Raw genomic sequence first — 22,039 nt, forward strand, 5'->3', positions numbered from 1 at the left:
TTCTTTTTCTCTCTCGTATCAAACATTAAAATCAATAACTACATATTACCTACTCTATGGACGCCAATACAGCCCACCATACTCCAAACCGCTGTAGGAAGGAGAAGTAGAAGTTATATTGTGACCACCCGATCAAGTTGAAACAGATCCAAAATCGTAGCCGATTCAATAATGTTAAAATTCGCCTTAATGACTCCACTCCGTCTGCTTCACTCTATACTGTTCGTATTGTACACTCTAATTGCGTTCGACTGTTTGTCGCAAGGGTAATCGGGAGTCCCTCGTTTACAATCCACCAACATAAATCATTAAGAAAAGTGTTGAATGGAAGACATTACTCAAATGCGCATTCGTCAAAATCTGGCATTGTACTAACTTCGAAGTCTGAACTACAGGCTAAACCTGAAAAAGCGAAATGGACATCTAATCTCATTTTAAGAAACTTCCAGTGGCAGAAAAAATAAATTGTATACGAAACCACCAAAACGAAACAGAAAACGGAAAGCATGCCCTAATTTCCTTTATCTATGACGAACACTAGCTAGACAATTCACCTCACCTCCGATGTTGTCCTAGTTTGGGACGACACAGTCACTTTAGTGTGTGAAATGAGCAACAGATTTCTATGGTCTCTTCTTATATTGCACTTAAATTTTGTCCTCTTCCGATTCACCTGAGTAATTATTCTGGTCCAAAGACGATAGTCTTAGTAGAAGCTGAAATAATTTTTAAAAAATGAACAATATATATATAAAGCTTGCCAGGGGCGGATCCAGGACTGACTTCTGGGGGGGGCGGTGGGTTGTCATACTGCTAGTTTTAAGGGCTCCAAACTTTGGGATGAGTTTTATTTATATATATAAAATAAGAAAGTTTCCTCTTCTGGGGGGGGGGGCGATCGCCCCGATCGCCCCCCCCTGGATCCGCCCCTGAAGCTTGCACATGCGGTCATTAATTCATACTAGGACCTACAACTGGAAAGGGTTACCTTAAGTACGTATTATATAAATAACAAACTGGTTGATCCTAAGGCACATAAATGGGTGACTATGAAACGTTGTAAATATTTAAAGAAAAATAGACCTTTCGTTAATATGGTACTATAGGGGTGGTAAAAAAGTTAGCGGTTAACTCAGTTGGTAGGTTAATTCCTTTGCATCTGCACCTCAAGTTCGATACCCGAAAGACACTAGTCGCGGGGCAGCAGAGATATTTTTTTCATTCGTCTCCATGTCGATGTTTCCCCCTTTACATAAGCTCATTCTCAAATTGAGAATGAATATAGCAAATAGAAAATGATTAAAGAAAAGCTTGAATATACAAATCCGCGTAGTATTGACATATAACTTCATTTCTCCTCTACAAAGGCAAAATGAGGCAACGTTGCTTCCTTATCCTACTGGGTATGACAAGCATCACGGTTCTACCCACTACGCAAGTTATGACTGTTTCTGTACTCGCTACTGCTGGAATATTTTGGGAACAGTTATACTCACAAACTATCAATATTGGCTTATACCTTACCTATGTACAGCTTATCTCAGCTACACGATGAGCTCAGAAGTCTTCAACAAGCCCTCGTGTCGGGTTATTTTGACCAATCACGGGATGCATTAGAGCATCCTTGTCAATTGTTGCAATCCAATATCGAAATTCAGAAGATTACAGACTTGCAACTACAAAACAAGTTCCTAGAATTAGCGATGTTTCAATTAGCTAAATCCAAACTAGGTTGGGCTTTATAGGCAATTTTCTCTCGTGCTGTTGTAACACCGTATCCAAAAGTACGTTCCAGAATTATGTAACTACTCAACTGAAAATGGGAGAGATAATCAATTAATTGGTCAACCAAGTACAGTCGGATCACCGCAGTATCGTTCTGACACGAGATTCGGCTAAGAATTTCTCTCTTCAAATAGAAAATGCGATACAAACTATTCAATCAAGAGTTAAAGCACTCCAGAAAACGGAAAACCGGGTAATTGAGCAGGAATACAGAAACCATGATAATGCACTCTCAGTACAAGCCCTAGTGCTGAGTGAACTATTGGCTACTCTCCAGTATGAACGCCAAAACAAAGATATTCATTCGGCATGCATCGAAGGCAGTATATCATTATAGCAGTTAATCCTAAACACATTTCACATGATCTTCGAACCCTAGCGTTTCGTTTACAAAAGCAAGTATACTCATTGGCCATACACACTACCGAAGCTTTCCGTTACTATAACTTACGACCAACCACCTGTCACTTTCCGGATAATCAAGAAACATTAATTACCAAAAGGTAGCGACTGTATCCACACCCAGGTACTATATTAGTGTGAAAACTAGGTCGAGGTTGTTGCATTTCTAGCCAATAGTTACTCGTACAGGGGATTGCGGCCTTTCAAATTGTTTCATTTGATTCCCGTTCCATTCTAATGTCAAAATCAAACATGTAAAATAATCTATAAATGAGCTATCTTAGCCACGAATTCTCAGTTCGAAACTCTTTTGGTCGATCATGAAGTCAACTCCTGCTTAAGTCGTCCTGATGGACTTTGCAAGATACCAGAGATTAGTATCACCTCATGTCAGGCCCCAAAATGCATAAATCATTTGTGATGAACGTCCTCGGTGGAGGAAATAAGTCATTTTTGTACTTTCCAATGCCAGCCCCAAAACCACACCATTATTATTCTCTTGCACCAAGACGAATTCCTCGTTACCAATCTGCCACCTCAAATGATCCTAACCCAACCTGACCGAACTGGTCATTAAACAAGATTGTAAAAGCCCTGGTTCCCTTAAAATCACTCACGACTGTCAATGCATCTTAGAGATAGATCAGCATTAACGTATCCCAAAGCGATTTCCTTGTCCCCACGATTCGGTTCCAAACACTTTGGTGAAACGACTGTTACTTTTAACGCGGTTACCCCTAAAACTTTAAGATCGCTGAAAAATATATTCGATGAGATAGAGTTCAGTGATTTCAATTCCTCATTGAGTCAGAACTGGTCAGTAAGGGTAAACTACTTTGAACTTCCAATCGAATTGGAACAATTGATTCTCCTTTCATTACCAAATGAACTCCATGTAAAGCCTGTCTCAGACGAGACTGAAGTAAGGCTGCGATTCACGATCAAAAACTCACGACCTTACTTAACGATCGTGTGAGATGTAACTTGCACTTAGTTCCGGTTGAATTTTCTGCTGTCTTTATTTGGATCCTGACTTGGAAGAAATAGAAGCAGTTTCTATTTTCTTTTGGACTTCCATAAACTACCAATCAGAAATGAGGAGCGCCTGACGACATTCAACTTTATATCTTGCTGTAATTTCAAAACAATGCTGCCTGGACAAGAGAAGCATTACCGTAATTATATTAATAGTCATATGAAAAATATGATTTTTTGTTTAACGTGAGGCACGATTTATATTATTTTAAAAAACGGTAAGAATAAAGACCTTAGAGGAGATATACAGATGTGAACAAATGTAATTACATCTTTTAAAAGAATAAAAATAGGTGATTTAAATATATTGTGCAATTTGTATATCAAAAAATGTAACGTTTAAAGAAGCGCGCAAGTTTACTTTTGGCGCACCACTCGAAATAATTGTTCAAAAATTAGAATTCCTTCACTAATTTCTTCCTTATTGTTTTCTAAATGATTTGTGCTGAGCCACATGAAAATATCCACATGGTATATTTAAAATTCAAGTGGGTATCATAAGCAAGTAGTTGAAAAATTATAATTCTTTTACTATTTGCATATAAATACAACGTCCAGATGCATGCATAGAAACCACAGCCCAAAAAACACAAAACAACCTGCGCTAGGTCGCCACTAGAAAGCACGAATGCTATCTAACTGAAGCTGGAGCGCACGAGTGTTAGCGAGGGGTGCGTCAGCGAAGGTGGGTATCCGCATAAGCGAGGGTAGTGAAAACGAATGTGTTTTGGCAATGATACGAGTTTTAATAGCATTTGTCATGGTTTCATACTAGTAGCGTTCCACTTGTAAACAAAATACAACTTCTGTACACTCGTGCAGATATACACCGCCGGTGGAAAATAGTTTCTATACAGGCATCTTTCATATGAACTCACTTATTTTATCCGTCGTAAAGCACTTGTAATAATTTTACGCTAGTAATCCTTCATTTATAAACATAAAATTCACATGTGGTGCGCCAAAAATAAACCAGAAACAGAAACAATGAGAGTTAATTGTCATCAATGTTGTGTGGCCTTCGTGCAATTTTAGGGAACAGTTGTACTATGCTGGCACAATACAATAAGTTCGAGCGTAGTGCATAAAAGGAGCTCCCGGCGCGGTATAAGTTTACTTTATGGGCTATGTGGGCAGTGAGCTGAGCGGATACACTCAGTACCTACACTAGAAAATTGCTCTTTCTTCTTTATTTTAGCTTCCCGCGCCTGATAACTGCCCTTATTTACATAATTATTTGGACAAGTAATTTTATTTTCAGTTCTACAATCTGGTGGATACAAGGATCTACAGACCTATTTCAACTGATACAGACTCCCTCATGTTCGTATCTCGCTATCGAATTTTCGGAGTTACTAATTTTAATAGCGTATGGAATTCTGAATAGTCCATTCTGTAGTTTTTTTTTTTTTTTTTTGGTAAGAATGAGTATCTTCTGCAACTAGTTCATTATTCACCACTGAAAATACGGTCATTTCCTATGTATTATTGCGGCGAAGAATTCTCTCCCTGGTTCAGCATCTTCTCTTTACTCTTTTCTCTCACTCTCTCTCTCTCTCTCTCTCGTTTTTGGAGGGAGGATTTTGTGTAAACAACAGAGTAGATATCGGAGCTACGGCTATTTTATCCTCTTCGGATGAAATCATATTGTGAAATAGAAAAACAATAATATTTACAATTACGACAGTTGATTGCCCTGTGCATAACACATTCTTCAAGTTTTTTCCCTGTTTAATACAGCGATCACGAGAGGCTTTGCTGGTAAAACGTACCTAGTTTTAAGGATCGTCTGAGACCCCTACATCACCTCAGGATAAAAGAAATTGCATGGAAGTTTGAGTTAGGCAACACTGTTAAGTTCTAACCTGGGTTGAGGCCTTAGTTCACATTCGTGTGAGACGGGCTTAACTAATCTCATTGGTAGACCATACCTAACTATTCTCTATCTGGAACGTGGATATTACGCTTTGCTTACTTTACGACGTGTGTCAAGTTAGCATACACACGTTTAGCCAGCACGACCAAAACTATACAATCGTTAGTGCTACGTTAGTGCTCGTTAGTTCTAGCTTCCCAAAGTTAGGGCTATTATACTTAAGAAAATAGAGCGACTTTTTTGTTGTATGCCAACTTGACGTCAAGTTAGCATACGTATACACAAGAATTAAAGCACTAACTAAAGTAACTATACCAATCGTTAGTGCTGCGTTAGTGCTGGTTAGTGCTAGCTTCACAACGTTAGTGCTGCTATACTTAAAAAGTTAGAGCGACTTTTTTGTTGTATGCCAACTTGACGTCAAGTTAGCATACGCATACACAAAAATTAAAGCACTAACGAAAGTAATTATATCAATCGTTAGTGCTACGTTAGTGCTGGTTAGTGTTAGCTTCCCAACATTAGTGCTGCTATAATTAAAAAGTTAGAGCGACTTTTTTGTTGTATGCCAACTTGACGTCAAGTTAGCATACGTATACACAAAAATTAAAGCACTAACTAAAGTAACTATACCAATCGTTAGTGCTGCTATACTTCAAAAAATAGAGTGACTTTTTTGTTGTATGCCAACTTGACGTCAAGTTAGCATACGCATATACAAAAATTAAAGCACTAACGAAAGTAAGTAACTATACCAATCGTTAGTGCTGGTTAGTGCTAGCTTCCAAACGTTAGTGCTGCTATACTTAAAAAATTGAGCGACTTTTTTGTTGTATGCCAACTTGGCGTCAAGTTAGCATACGTATATACAAAAATTAAAGCACTAACGAAAGCAACTCTATCAATCGTTAGTGCTACGTTAGTGCTGGTTAGTGCAAGCTTCTCAACGCTAGTACTGCAATACTTAAAAAATAGAGCGACTTTTTTTGTATGCCAACTTGACGTTAAGTTAGCATACGCATATACAAAAATTAAAGCACTAACGAAAATAACTACCAATCGTTAGTGCTAGCTTCTTATCGTTAGTGCTGGTATACTCATAAAATAGAGCGACTTTTTTGTATGCCAGCTTGACTTCAGGTTAGCATACGCATATACAAAAATTAAAGCACTAACGAAAATAACTCTACCAATCGTTAGTGCTAGCTTCTTAACGTTATTTCTGGTATACTAAAAAAAACAGAGCGATTTTTTGTTGTATGCGAACTTGACATCAAGTTAGAATGCGCATATAGAAAAATTAAAGCACTAACGAAAGTAAGTATAGGGCCTACCAATCGTAAGTGCTACGTGAGTGCTTATTAGCATAGGCGGCACTACAGTGAGGGTTATGGGTGCACCTGAACCAACTTTAACTTCAATTTTCATAGTTTTCCAAAAATAATACTTTCTATTTTGTATATTTATTGTTTCCTATGTTTAGATATATTTGAGTGACGACGGATATATTTGAGTGAAAGGGTGTATGTGAATTTCTATAGTTTGATGAGAAAGTTTTCAGTGATTCCGGTTACTAGTTGCTCATGCGAACGGAGTTTCTCGAAGATGAATTATGTCAAGTCCAAATTAAGATCGACTATACTTCAAACGAGATTCAACTCCATAATGTGATTTTCTGTTGAAAAGTCGATTTAAGTGAGTAAAGTTATTGAAGATGTCATTAAAGAATTCAAAGCCATGGTTCCATTCAACAGAAGAATGCCCTTATGAAAGCTCTTGTAATTGATGGCATTGAAAAAAAGTTCACTTGTACACTTAAAAATTCTGATATATCTTTGATAAATCCATAACTCACACATATGTGTATCCATGTATGAAGTTTCTTTAAATATGAACATAAAAGTTTTATTGTGTACCATGTTAATATCTTTTACTATGTCTTATCCCTTCCCATTCTGCACCCACATTATCAAAATCCTGGCGCCGCCTATGCTAGTTAGTGCTAGCTTCCCGACGTTAGTGCTACTATACTTTAAAAAATAGAGCGACATTTTTTGTATGCCAACATGACGTCAAGTTAGCATACGCATATACAAAAATTAAAGCACTAACGAAAATAACTATACCAATCGTTAGTGCTACGTTAGTGCTGGTGAGTCACGGGCGTAAATAAGGGCACCGCAGACCCATCATTGCGAGGGGGGGGGGGGGGCAGGCGATCAGGTTCCCCCAGATCGTGAAGTTGGACGTAGAGAAGGGGCCCCACTACACGCTGTCTGCGGGGGAGCCCCAAGGCTTTGATTACGCCACTGTTCTTAGTGCTAGCTTCCCAACGTTAGTGCTGCTATACTTAATAAATAAAACCGACTTTTTGTTGCATTCAAACTTGATGTCAAGTCAACGTGACCAGAACTTTTACTTGCAAAAACGGGACACATACGAATCGGCGACGGAAGGGGGGGGGGTAAATATGTGACTTCCAGATTGTATTTTGGGACTCAACAGTGTTTTCAATTTACAAAATACACAAGTAAGAATGATAACACAGCGTTTCTAACTTAAGTACTTTTAACAATACTAACTTAACAATACTTTTAACTACTTGAGCACTCAGAAATCGAACTCAATTCCCACTTGAACCACAGAACAATCAATTCTCATTTGAACATTCAGAAGTTACAGACACGGCTCAACCTTCCCAATGAGTGTTGGTACGGAAGAGTGTAGAATTTGCATTGACCATTTATATTTTGAATAATAATTATGAGTCATTTTTGCTTAAAAACGGGACATTTAGGCGTCCCGTTTGAGAATCGGATAAAAACGGGACAACGGTTGAAAAAAGGGACTGTCCCGGCTAAAATGGGACGTCTGGTCACCTTGTGTCAAGTTAGCATACGCATAAACAAAAATTTAAGCACTAACAAAAGTAACTATTTGAATCGTTAGTTCTACGAGTGCTGGCTTCCCAACGTTAGTGCTGCTATACTTAAAAAATAAAGCGACTTTTTAGCAAAATTACCAACCGTAAGTGCGAATACGAGTCTGATATTCTCTAACTTGAGTAGAAAGATATTTTTGGCTGAGTGATTTTTTTAAAAAAATAACATATTGTTAGTTTGTTAGAAATTATTATTTCATTTATTAAATCTAATTGTTGAAACAATGGTTTTATAATTTCCTTTTAGTCAAATTTCTAATATTAATTAAATTTGAATGTTAGAAATTTGAATGATTGTGTCGGTTAAAACAATATTTGATTGTTAAATATTTAATGTAATTAGGCAATAGTCGCTTTGTTGTGATTATAAACAAATGATAATTAAATGTGTTTTAATTATGACAGTTATATATCAAAGCTGACAGTAATAGTATCTATCATAACGTAAATAAACTAAGTTGGCCCAGACAAAGGCGATAGTTTTAGCTTAAAATCAGTATTTAAAAAAATAAAATATCCTTTTTTGGTTTTTTTATTCATGCTGGGCAGATTTACCACACACATCTAACATAAGGTTTGCATAATGGTTGAGTATTGGTGTGAACGGAACATTTTATGGAGATTGAAACAGCCTGATGCAATAATTTGGAGAACGATCATCACGAATCTAAACCGTATTTTTCTACGTCTGTAACTTGGCCCTCACTTAGGGCACTAACGATAAAATGACACTTGTTAGTGCTTCTTAGTGTACCAATCCCAAATGTTAGTGCTTCATTAGTGTAGGTGATACAAGTAAAAAATCTTTGAGCGACCAAGTTCATGCTGCTCCATACTTCAAGCACTAACGAAAAATTTAGTTAGTGCAGCAACCCATAACGTTAGTGCTTTATTAGTGTAGGCTCTAGAGCCAAAGCAATGATACACGCTGGCCCCACTTGAAGCACTAACAAATAAATTAGTGCCAGTCATCGTTAGTGGTTCTAAAACACTAATAGTTTCGTTAGTGCTTCACTACTCTAACAGCACAAGTACATAGCAGTCATATGCCTATCATGTTCCCTCAGTTACATGGGAATATGCCCAGTATGTGTCTTCTGTACCTATGAGAGAGAAATCACATGGATGGCAAATGGTAGTCACAGTCTATGTCCGCCCCTTGGCATACCTGACATGTACCTGGGGAACGTACCTAGTATGTTCTAGGTATGTTCCCCATGCCGTAAGCGCCAATGAACCACAAAATCATTCCCCCAAAATATGTTAAATCGCCTATATGCGTAATGTGTTTACATTAAGGTAAGTTTAGAAAACACTTTAAACAAGTGAAAAAATTTACCCCAGGGTAGAGTGGGTAGGTAGGTGCGAGCCACCAACCTTTGGATTACTAGCCGCGTGCACTTCCGACTTACCCACGGAGGCGATGAAGACAACGTCGCTTTTAGAGGGATAAATTGTTGAGGTCTTTTGAATTTGACTAATCAGAGTGCTTACCTTTAACCGCGTATATTCGACGATAACCGTTTGGATTCAGATAAAATCTGCTCGCCATGTAATTTTATAACAAAATGACGAGTGTCTATTTACTTTATTTCATGGTTCTTCCATATTCACTTTTATATGATCGGCGACAGTTGCCATCTAATAAAGTTAATGCGTTTGTTGCTTCTAGTACACAATCGCTTAGAAATAGAAGCAACAAATGCATCAAATGTAGGAGTTGAATTTAGAACACCTAAATTGTGCATGCCCAACACATCTTGTGCTGTTAGGGTATCTGAAACAGTATGTACCTAAAGGACGTACCTAGAACATGACAGATATATGTCCCAAGTGACGACATAAAATTAAATGACAAGAGTACGAAACTGAGCCAGGTATATAAACGCTATATTTGTAGTACATAGTTGCAAATATCAATTAGGTGTAACAAGTACCTAAAACTGTAGGTAGCTGAAGTACATACTTAGCACATGAATATCATATGTCCAAAGTGTCGGGTACCTAAAAAGTAGCTGGGACACTTAAATGGCACATGCATAGCAGATCTTGTGCTGTTAGGGTATTAGTGTAAATTGGCAAATTATATCACGAAACACACATAAGAAATACATTAGGAATTTTTCATTGGGTGAAATTCCCACCAAATTCAAAATCAGTAATGATATCTTCTACTGCAATTGTTAGCACTTCGTTAGTGCTTGCTAGTGCACCAACTCCGAGGATTAGTGTTTCTTGTGAATGCTTTTGTGGGGAGGGGCTAGCGTGTAGTAAGCTTCCCCTAAGTTTCATCTTTTAGCGTCCATACTATTGAACCACTAATGTTGGGAGTTCTGCAATAAGACCCACTAACGTAATAGTAACCAATAAACTATAAACTATAAACCGTTACTCATATATATCGTTATTAATATTTTGAAATTTGGCGGTAATTTTAGAAAATGGAAAATACCACGTGTCGAAATTTAGCCCCTCACACATCTCAAATACTACCACAACTTTTTACATGGTTAGTGCCTCGTTAGTGCACATTACTGCACTAAACACTATCGTTAATACTATGATAGTTTAGGAGTTTTAATGAATAACTCTCGTGGGACTAAATTGAAATTTATCGAACTCTACAATAATTACCCTACAAAGGTGGAATAAACGCCACAAGTTAGTGCATCGTTATTGCTTGCCGAAACACCAGTCATAGTTTAGGAGTTATAAGTGAATAACACTCGAAGCTAAATTTAATTTTATCCAAGTTCATAACAATTGTCCCACAAACATGGAATAAACGTCAAAGGTTAATGCATCGTTAGTGCTCAAAAAATACTAAGCACGATAGTGCGATCATTTGACGATAGTGCTACCGTAATTTATAAGTTATTAGTGAATAACTAGGAGGTAACTCAATTAAAATTTATCGAATTTTACACTAATTGGGTAAAAGTCGAAACACCTGAAGTTAGCCCCGCACGAGTTATTTATTACCAACAATACACTGACCACTGGTGGTCATCTCATTTCTGTCTGACAATTAGTGTAAAAATGTAAAAAAAAAAATGAAAGATCTCAAGTTAGCCCCGCACCAGTTATTCATCAAAATCTCCCAAACTACGATAGACTGACGTTAGAGTTTAGATAGCACTAACGTTAGAGCTTTTTGGAGTACTAACGATGTACTAGCCTTTGACGTTTATTCCAACTTTGTAAGAAAATTGTTGTAAAATTCAATATATATTTGAATTTAGCCCCGAGTGAGTTATTCACTTATAACTCCTAAACTATGAGAACACTAACCTTAGAGCTTAGTGTTTTATAGAGCTCTAACAATGCACTAACCGCTGGTGTTAGTCTCACTTTTGTGCCACAATTATGTAAAATTGTATAAAAGTTGAAAAATCAAAAGTTAGCTTCGTCCGAGTTATTCATTACTAACTTCTAAAGCATCATAGCACTAACGTCAGTGTTTAGTGCACTAACGAAGCACTAAACATGTAAAAAAATAGCATTTAAGAAGTGTGCGGGGCTAACTTGAAAGACATAGCATTTTTCATTTTGTAAAATTCCCGCCAAATTTAAAAGCACTAATGACCATATATAGGAAAATGGTTACTACCTCATTAGTAGGTCTTATTGCAGAACTCCTATCATTAATGCTTCAATACTATGGACGCTAGAAAATAAAACTTAGGGAAAGCTAACTATACGCTTGCCCCATCTCACAAAAGCATTCACGATGAGAAGCAGTAATGTTCGAAGTTGATGCACTAGCAAGTACTAACGAAAAACTAACGATTGCACTAGAATAGATTATTACTACTTTTGCATTTGCCGAGAATTTGACCCAAAGAAAAATTTCCCATGTTTTTCTTACGGGAGTCTCGTGACATATAATTGGCAATATTATAAACTAATATTGAAATACTAACTGAACTATTAGTGTTTTCTAGACGAAGCACTATCGATTGCACTAGGTTTCATCGTCAGTGCTTTCTTGGTGGCTAAAGCTTTTTGCTTCTAGCGTCTAACCTATTAAAACACCAATGTTGGGAGTTTGTGCTCTAATAAGCACTAACAAAGCGCTAACGACTGCACTAGAAGAAATTATTAGTGCTTTTGAATTTTGCGGGAATTTGATCCAATGAAAAATTTCCTATGTGTTTATTATAGGAGTTTCGTGACATAAATGGCTATTTGTACACTAATAGTGAATATCTAACGAAACTATTAGGGTTTTCTAGATGCTCTAACGATGCACTAACGACCAGCACAAATTTATTCGTTAGTGCTTGAAGTTGGGGCCAGCGCGTAAAATTGTTTTGGCTCTAGAGCCTACACTAATGAAGAAATAATGTTAGGGGTTGGTGCACTAAGAAGCACTAACGATACGCTAACTAATGGCACTAAATTTTTCGTTAGTGTTTGCAGTAGGGGGCCAGCGTGAACTTGGCCCCCCAAAGGTTTGTTACTTATAGTATTTATACTAGTGATGCACTAACGTTAGGGGTTGGTGTACTAACAATAAGTAAAGATCCACTAATGATTACACTAGAAGAGGTCATTAGTTCTTTTGAATTTGGCGGGGATTTGACACAATGATAACTACCCTATGTATTTCTTATTGGTGTCTTGTGACGTGTAACTTGCCATAACTACACCAATACTGAAGCACTAATGAAAATATCAGTGTTTTCTAGAAGCACTGACAATGCATAATGAACGGTGCTAATATTTTCGTTAGTGCTTAAGATGGAGGTTTAAGTTCACGCTGGCTTCCCAAAGCTATTTAATTGTACCAGCTACACTAATGAAGCCAAACATTAGAGGCTGGTGCACTAAGAAGTACTAACGATGCACTAACGGTTAGCACTAAATTTTCCGTTAATGCATGAAGTGGGGGGCAGCGTGAACGTGCCTTCACAAAGATTTTTTACTTGTACTACCTACACTAATGAAGCACTAACGTTAGAGATTGGTACATTAAGAAGCAATAACATTGACACTAATTTGATCCTTAGTGTGTCATGTGGAGACCAAGTTCACGTGGGTAGAGAAATAAGCTTTAGAATAGGGATGATCGTTCTCCAAATTATCGCACCAGACTGTTTCAATCTCCATAAAATGTTCCGTTCACACCAGTACTCAACCATTATGCAAACTTTATGTTAGATGTGTGTGGTAAATCTGCCCAGCATGAATAAAAAAACCAAAAAAGGATATTTTATTTTTTTAAATACTGATTTTAAGCTAAAACTATCGCCTTTGTCTGGGCCAACTTAGTTTATTTACGTTATGATAGATACTATTACTGTCAGCTTTGATATATAACTGTCATAATTAAAACACATTTAATTATCATTTGTTTATAATCACAACAAAGCGACTATTGCCTAATTACATTAAATATTTAACAATCAAATATTGTTTTAACCGACACAATCATTCAAATTTCTAACATTCAAATTTAATTAACATTAGAAAGTTTACAAAAATAAGATGTTATAAAACCATTCTTTCAACAATTAGATTTAATAAATAAAATAATCATTTCTAACAAACTAACAAAATGTTATAAAATTTCACCTATCAAAAAGTAACTTTCTAATCAAGTTAGAAAATATCAAATTCGTATTCGCACTTATGGTTGGTATAGTTAATTTTGCTAAAAAGTCGCTTTATTTTTTAAGTATAGTAGCACTAACGTTGGAAAGCTAGCACTAACCAACACTAACGTAGCACTAACGATTGGTATAATTACTTTCGTTAGTGCTTTAATTTTTGTGTACGCGTATGCTAACTTCACGTCAAGTTGGCATACAACAAAAAAGTCGCTCTATTTTTTTAAGTATAGAAGCACTAACGTTGGGAAGCTTGCACTAACCAGCACTAACGTAGCACTAACAACTGGTATAGTTACTTTCGTCAGTGCTTTATTTTTTGTGTACGCGTATGCTTACTTGACGTTAAGTTGGCATACTACAAAAAAGTCGCTCTAACTTTTTAAGTATAGCAGCACTAATGTTGGGGAGCTAACACTAACCAGCACTAACGTAGCACTAACGATTGGTATAGTTACTTTCGTTATTGCTTTAATTCGTGTGTATGCGTATGCTAACTTGACGTTAAGTTGGCATACAACAAAAAAGTCGCTCTAACTTTTTAAGTATAGCAGCACTAACGTTGGGGAGCTAGCACTAACCAGCACTAACGATTGTATAGTTTTGGTCGTGTTGGCTAAATTTGTGTATGCTAACTTGACACACGTTACTTTACGTAGCTTTCAAACTACGAAGGAGCCTTTGGCCCTTCATGTTTACAATTCCAACCCCGGTTAAAACCCAAGGAATCATATACGAATGCACTGAACCCTTGTTGTATTATGTATAGGTTTCGCGATACTTGGTGTAATCCTAGTTTGTTGTTATAAAGTTCTTTGTTTGAAACTCTTTCCAGCCATGCTTGGTAGTTCTAATGATTCTAAAAGAGAGTAAACCTTACCGCAAGTTGGGCGTTCTGCCCTTGCACCTCGAAACACTCTCTTATGACTAGTCCTAGCACTAATACTTGTTATATCCCACTTCACTGGAACCCATGCAGTAGAACTTTCGACTTTGTTACATTCCAGGGTTATTACGGAACACGATTTACATGTATTGCTTTATGATTCTTTGCTACCCTTAGTATTAGAGTTCCAATACGAATCCATTGTTCCGTCGGATACGATTAATTGGTCTGAACTCCACAAAAATAATCTCGAGATCCTAATGAAAGATGATAGTCTACAACAGGGCCTAAAATTCAACGAAATCACAGCTCCACACTGGTAAAAATTTTATATAGTATAGAAAAACTAGTTTAGTCAGCAATTGTTTAGACATATAATCAGTGTTCTGTCCAGTACATCATGTTTGTATTGTATTGTATTTATTTCGTCCTTTTTTCATACATTTAGCACTGTAATACAATGCATATGAAGCGGACACGTCATTTATATATGAATACAAAAGTAAAAGAAACAATAATAGTGAAAATTACATACACTAGGTTAGTAATTAAGCCTTACTTCTTACATCTTATTACACTATACATTTTACATGACATCATTGTTAAAAATAAACTTAGCAATTATTACTTGCAGTGTATTTAGAAACCCTCCAACAAATATGTAATGCTAAAAGCAAGTAATGACGTTGATTTACTGTATATCCTGTAACGTTTCTATTTACTTAGCAGTTCATGTATTCCTCTACCGAGTAAAAGGAATGTTGTAATAAATATTTCTGGAGTTCTTTTTTAAATTTAGCAACAGAGTCCTCAGTTTTTATTTCTTTCGGAAGTTTATTGTAAAGCATGATACCCGCGTATTTACATCCTTTTTCATATAATACTGTTCTGTGTTCTACAATAGAAAAGTTTTCTTTGTTTCTTGTATCATGATCATGTAGCTGTTCTACTCGCGTAAGGATACCTTGTAGGTGTTTCTTTACAAATATCAATAGATTTAAAATATACAAACAGGGTACTGGAAGTATACGAAGTTTTTTAAATATTGGTTTGCAATGATCTTTTGGTTTAGCAGTTGCCATCAATCTTATTATTCGTTTCTGTATCGTAAAGATTACTTTGGCCTTGTGTGTATTTCCCCAAAATATAATACCATATGTTAAATTCGATTGGAATAATCCAAAGTAAATTGTTTTTAAAGTAAACTCTCTTAAAACATTTTTAAGAACTTTAATTACGAAATATATTTGGTTTAATTTTTTACTAAGCTTAGTTATTTGCACATCCCAGGAAAGATTTTTATCTATCCAAATTCCTAAGAACTTAGTTGAGTTTACATATTCTATTTCATTATTTTGAATTACAATGTTCCTAGGCTGTGCATGTTTGTTGCGCATGTGATGAAAATTGATTGCTTGTGTCTTTTCAATATTTAATTTAAGCTTATTTTCTTTAACCCAGTGAGAGATTTTACAAAGGATTTCGTTTGCACTACCTTCAACAACCTCATTTGTTTTACCTTTTACTATAATATTAGCGTCATCTGCATAAAGGGAAGCTTCTGCTGGAGCAATATTACTTGGTAGGTCGTTAATATATATCAAAAATAATAGCGGCCCTAATACGGATCCTTGTGGCACTCCACATGTTATTTCTTGTTTCTCTGATATGTAGTGCGTAGCTTGGTTTGTATCCCTGTTATTGTATGTAATTTCCACTACTTGCTGCCGATTTTTCAGATACGATTGAAACCACTTGGATGCAATGCCTCTTATTCCGTAATCTTGTAGCTTTGAGAGAAGATTTCTATGTGACACTAAGTCAAATGCTTTCGAAAGATCCAGAAAAACACCTATACATTTCTCCTTACAATCTAAACTTTAATATACACTTTCCACGAAGTTATATATTGCGGTTTCCGTTGATTTCCCTTGTAGGAAGCCATGTTGCTCGTGTGTTATTAGATCATGTTTAAGTAAAAAGGATGCTAGCCGGACACTCATTGTGGTTTCTAAGATTTTTGAGAAAATTGAGAGAAGCGAAATAGGCCTATAATTTTCAAGCGCTGATTTGTCGCCTTTTTTATATATTGGTTTTACTTTTGCAATTTTTAATATACTAGGGAATTCTCCACTTGAAAACGACATATTTATGAGGAAACACAGAGGGTCAGCAATATATTTAATGCTTTTCTTTACAATACTTGGCGGTATGCCGTCTACGCCAGCTGACCATTTACTTTTCATTTTCTTTACCACTTTTATTATTTCTGCATTAGTAGCTGGATGTAGATACATTGTATTGTTGCAAATTTTTGAGAATATTTTCGAAGTGGGCAATGCTGGATCATTATTGTACATTTGTGATAAGTTGGTGTAATAGTTATTAAATAGGTCAGCAATTATACGAGGGTCTTTTATTATGTTGCCATTTTTAATTACCTCTAAATTACCGTTTACCTGCGACCAAAAAACATTATTATTATTATTATTATTATTTAGGAAAATTTTGGCATCCAGAGCAAACAAAATTAAAGGGACATTAGGATACATATTTAATTGTGTGGTATTAAACCATAAAATACAGGAAAAAATTCGGTAAGAAAAATAGTCACACTGGAAGAAAAAAAAAGTCTCTCTTTCTTACATAAGAATTTCACTGTCATTTTTTCGTGATCATCACGCTGTCTCAGTCTGTTTTCTGCCAAGGCAAATACACCGTCATACCAGGGCTGTTCCTTTGACTTCCTACCAACTTCAAAACGCCTTTTCTTTCTTGCCAGTCATTTCATAACAGCAGGGGTTGAGCTAAAATCTTCCAACGGACCCATATTTATATTAACGTGAAGGTAATTTTTCACAGTAGTGGGAGCTAAAGACAGTCTGTTATCTGTTTTCAATATGTTGTAGTCACTTATAAGTCTTTCAACATCGGAAGAAGATGGTTTCGAAGCAACAACTCGGGCTAGACTTGTTGACAGAGCATGAAATGACTGATTTCCACAGATTTTCATGAGAAGGCCTTTAGCGTCCAGACCTTTCAACATACTGCACGATGATGCCTCTCTATATTGCATTGCGAACTGCAGAAGATCTGTATCAAGAGAAATAACTTTGTGGCATTCTCTTAGAGCATAATCAGTTACATTCTCTTGCAAAACACGCAAAGGCTCCAAAGCAACAATACTGTCTTCATACAGCAAACGCTGACTAACAAAGTTAGTTATTGAATCCAGGACTTCGTAGCGTACTACAGTAAAATCTCTTTTCTCACTGACATATTTGTCATGGGATTTATTGCGACTTGTGTTACGATGAAGTTGAATACCATGTAATGAGTAATGTATTTCTCCGTTGACGTTTTCTTGCACACGTTCGTTTAAAAACCTTTCTTCCCACCCACCTAACAGAGGTTTCTATTTCATACTCTCCAATTGTGCTGCATTTCTATTTTTATTTGTTATTATATAATTGGTGCGAATGAGTCAGAAGTACCTTGGCCCTGCTATGACGTCATTGAATTGGGAGTTTTGGATCAGATGTTATGATGATTCTTCAAAATCACTAAAAATATGGTCTTGATGATTTATTACGTTATGAAATAGTACAGGTTTACGAATGCTTTTTAATTTTCGTTCCATTTTATGGCATAAAATTTGGAGATTGTTATCCCTTTGATGAGATGGACTAACACTGGTGCAAATGAAATCTTTAGTTTTACGTCCCACCAGGGCCGGCGCGAGCGGGAGGGTCGAGCCGTGCTACCGCCCAGGGCGGCAAAATTTGAAAAATAAAAGAATACTATCAAAATATAATGCTTCGTAATGGGCCCACATGGAAAAATAAAATTGTGTTTGTGTGAAAATTTAATTGAACTAACTTCACTCACATTCAGGAAAATACTCACTCAGGAAATTCAGAGCACCCCCTCCTCATTTTCAATTATCAAACTACTAACCACAGATATCTCGTTCAATATTTCCGTTGCAGCAGAGTAAATAAGATTTTCAGCTAGGATGAATAAGATTATCAAGGTGTCATATATATATATATATATATACAGTGGCGTATTTAGGGGGGTGGCTTCAGGGCTTAAGCCCCCCCGAAATCTTACTTAGTATAGTAAAGTAAATGAAATATCTTGCAGAATTTTCACATTTCCAGGCAAAGCCCCCCCCGAAAGTTAGCAAAGCCCCTCCCGAAACAAAATCGTAAATACGCCACTGTATATATATATATATATATATATATATATATATATATATATATATATATTTCTATTCAGCAATGTTATGACGCTCCATTCCAAGTATGCAAAAGGTATACTCCCATTTGAGACCCATGGGAGGATAAAATAAATACCACCATTACTTAGGAAAAGATGTCCAAAATGGAATTATTCAGATTCTTAGTGAATAAGTAAAAAGTAAAACACTGTTCTTGTTGAGAGCTGCAAAATATTATAGTACAATACTACACTGTACTCCAGATATTTCTGGTACAGAGCAAATGACAATAATAGATCGTTTTTTACAAATTGCATATAGTAATGGAGAATGCCTTGTAAAAATTTACGAACATTTTCTTTTTTTCGTAGCGGTTACAGACACCACTAGTCTAGGACTAACAGAAGTAATACTTAAACAGCTAAAGGAAATTAACATCCCTATCGAAGACATAAGGAGCCAAGGATATGACAATGATTCGAATATGAAAGGCAAATATTCAGGTATTCATAAGAGAATTTTAGAAATAAATTCCCGAGCCTTCTATGATCTTTGCAGTAGTCATTCACTAAACCTTGTCTTAACTAGTGATGGGCAGTGGGAATATTCCCGGTGGGAAGAAATTTAAAAAATGTCAATATTCCCGGGTTTTTCTTTGGCCTATAAATTCCCGGGAAGTAATTTATTTTCATTTTTCTTTACTTTATCTTCCAAATTATAAGAACCATATGAAAAATTACCTTAGTTTAATGTATTATGATTTACTTCTAGGTTTTAAAGAATTTGGAGGCTAAAAACTCAAATATTCTTTGACTGTACTTTATATAACTAATAATCTGACTTTTTAAGTTCCATTTCCATTTGCACTAAAAAGTAAGGTAATTGTTTTGTATAGGGGGGCCAAAACTAGCAAAAAGTAGGATGATTTACGGAAGAAATGAGTTGATAGTGGTGTTCAAGTAGTCAAGAACTATCGAACATAATTTTCTTTAGGGCAGTAGGGGATTTGTACAAACCGTAAAGGTAAATGGAAGTGATTTATGTGAGAAAAGAAAGTGAATTGTTGGTAACGAAGATAGAAAACCACGTGCTATGCGGGGCTCTAACCCGCCTTCACTCGCTAACGCTCGCTCTGTAGTGCTGTCTGAATTTAATGTTGGTAACGTAATTTAACGTATGAAACCATAAAACAACCGCATCGGAATAGAATATCAGAAAAAAGTATGTGCAGAAGCTGGCCCCCCAATGCTAAACAATAGCCAAAATTAGCAAAGTACTAATTTACAAATGATGAAAAGGAACCATTTTGTAAAGTAATGTAGAATTATGTAGAAATAGAGATGAAGTACTATTAATAAACCCTGAACCACCGGTAGTAATAGACGTCGGTCCGTCACAACTCTCTGACTCGAATTTCTGAAGAGGTACTCGGACTTCTCTTACATGTGAATTAATGCATGAAATTTCGAGAAATAGGTAAAAAGAAATGTCGTGTATGGCAATGTTAATTGCTAAATTATAAAGATAAACGAGTATCTTGCAAATTTTGTGAACATAAATGCGTATTCCCAAATGTTGATAAATTGGTGAGACATGTATCTTACGGCAGTTACCCAATCTAATTAGTTTATAACATTTAAAAATTTAATATGTTTATAATATCAGTAGTAGAGTCAAGTATAGAAAATCAACTTACTTATAAATTTAAACTGTTTAGCGGTGTAAAAATATGTGGGCTTACTATACCATTTTTCCACATATGCATACCATTTCCACATATGCATACTATACCATTTTTCCACATAAGCAACAGTACCAATAGAATATACATTTTAAACAATTACAGGAGACAAATGTAATAATATACTGTGATAAAAAAAAACGAATTTAACTTCGAAATCTTAATATAGTAATAGAATGCACTTTTCTTTGTGATTGTACATAAATTCCTGGAAAAATTCCCATTTTGGGAATCTTTCCGGGAATTTACCCATCACTAGCCAGCATAGGAGAAGGGGAGGGAGGAGATATATATACATATAAAATAAAAATGACTGACTTTGTGACTTCATCACTCTTAAACCACACAACCGATCTAAATCAAATTTTCAACATACATGAGTTTAGGGGCAGGGATTACTTTAGGCTATTCAATTTGACGAAGCAACGTAGGGGAGAGAAATTTAAAAATGATTAAAAATGATCAATATTAGTGAATAGTTTTCGGGCCCGATGAGACAAACAGTGACACTTCTGATGCTGTTTGAATCCAAGTTTAGCCCTAATAGTTAGGAAGGGGGAGGGTACAATAGAGAAGAGGGGATAAACATTTAAAAATGATCGGGACTGACTAATATTAGGGTCGAATCAATAGTTTTAGGAGTGGCTGAGATTAACAGTGAGAATTCTGATGCCGTGTGCCGCAGCATGGGGGAGGAGGAGCTATATATAATAATAATTGAAAATGAGCAATATTTTTTTCTATCAGTTTCTAATACATAGTTTTCGGGATCATTTTGATGAACTGTGACATTTTCGATCCGGTTTAAATGCAAAATCAGCTCCACCACTTGCGGGAAGGAGATAAAGTAATATATAAAATGATCGATGGTGGCCACTATCAGTGTCGAATTTATAGTTTTCTGGGTCGCTTAGATGAACAGTGGTATTTTCGATCCCGTTTAAATTCAAATTGAACCGCACAACTTGGGAGAGGGGTACACATTTTTTGGGGGGAAATATACATATAAATGACCGAAGACGACCAATCTTGGTGTCGTATCCATGATTTTTGGGGTCGCCGAAATGATCAATGATCTTTCCGATGTTGTTTAAATCGATGCCATTAAAAACGAAAACAGCATATTTCACGGGTACTGAACACATGAAATACGGAATTGTGAATTAAATTTTCATTTCAACCCAGCGAAGCGGGAAATATATGCTAGTAATACTAATAAAGTTCGGGTACTGTCCTTTCTCTATTTCAAAACCACCTATTTTTAAAACCTCTTTCCTATAATATCTATTACTGGAGCTATCAGTATATTTTCGTTTTTCGTCCTTATAGAAAACCAAGGTTATAAAGAAAGGTCTATTTAATATGGGTTCGGAGTTTGAATCTGATAGGACGTTCCCAACCATACTATCTCGCCTCCAGAAAAACTGGATTCCAGGGCAGAGTCCAAAGCAAGAAATTTATATCTCCTTTGCTAAAAAAAAACCTAAGTTCGCGTATTAGTCATAGCACATGTTTAGAAATTTTTCAGCGAATCTG

General features: G+C 36.0%; 1 protein-coding gene across 1 annotated transcript in view; it reads left to right on the top strand.

Moving 5' to 3' along the window:
- LOC145665085 (uncharacterized) overlaps positions 1–19,167 on the top strand; it is a 72,957-nt gene extending 53,790 nt beyond the window's left edge. The window contains exon 2 of the mRNA XM_081732366.1: positions 19,134–19,167. Within this exon, the coding sequence (XP_081588492.1) occupies positions 19,134–19,152 (19 nt within the window). The 3' untranslated portion in view covers positions 19,153–19,167. The remainder of the gene's footprint in view (positions 1–19,133) is intronic.
- The last annotated feature ends 2,872 nt before the right edge of the window (positions 19,168–22,039 follow it).

This window comes from Thermobia domestica, chromosome 1 (assembly GCF_964235325.1).
Source record: "Thermobia domestica chromosome 1, izTheDome1.hap1.1, whole genome shotgun sequence".
In the NCBI taxonomy this organism is placed as follows: Eukaryota; Metazoa; Arthropoda; class Insecta; order Zygentoma; family Lepismatidae; genus Thermobia; species Thermobia domestica.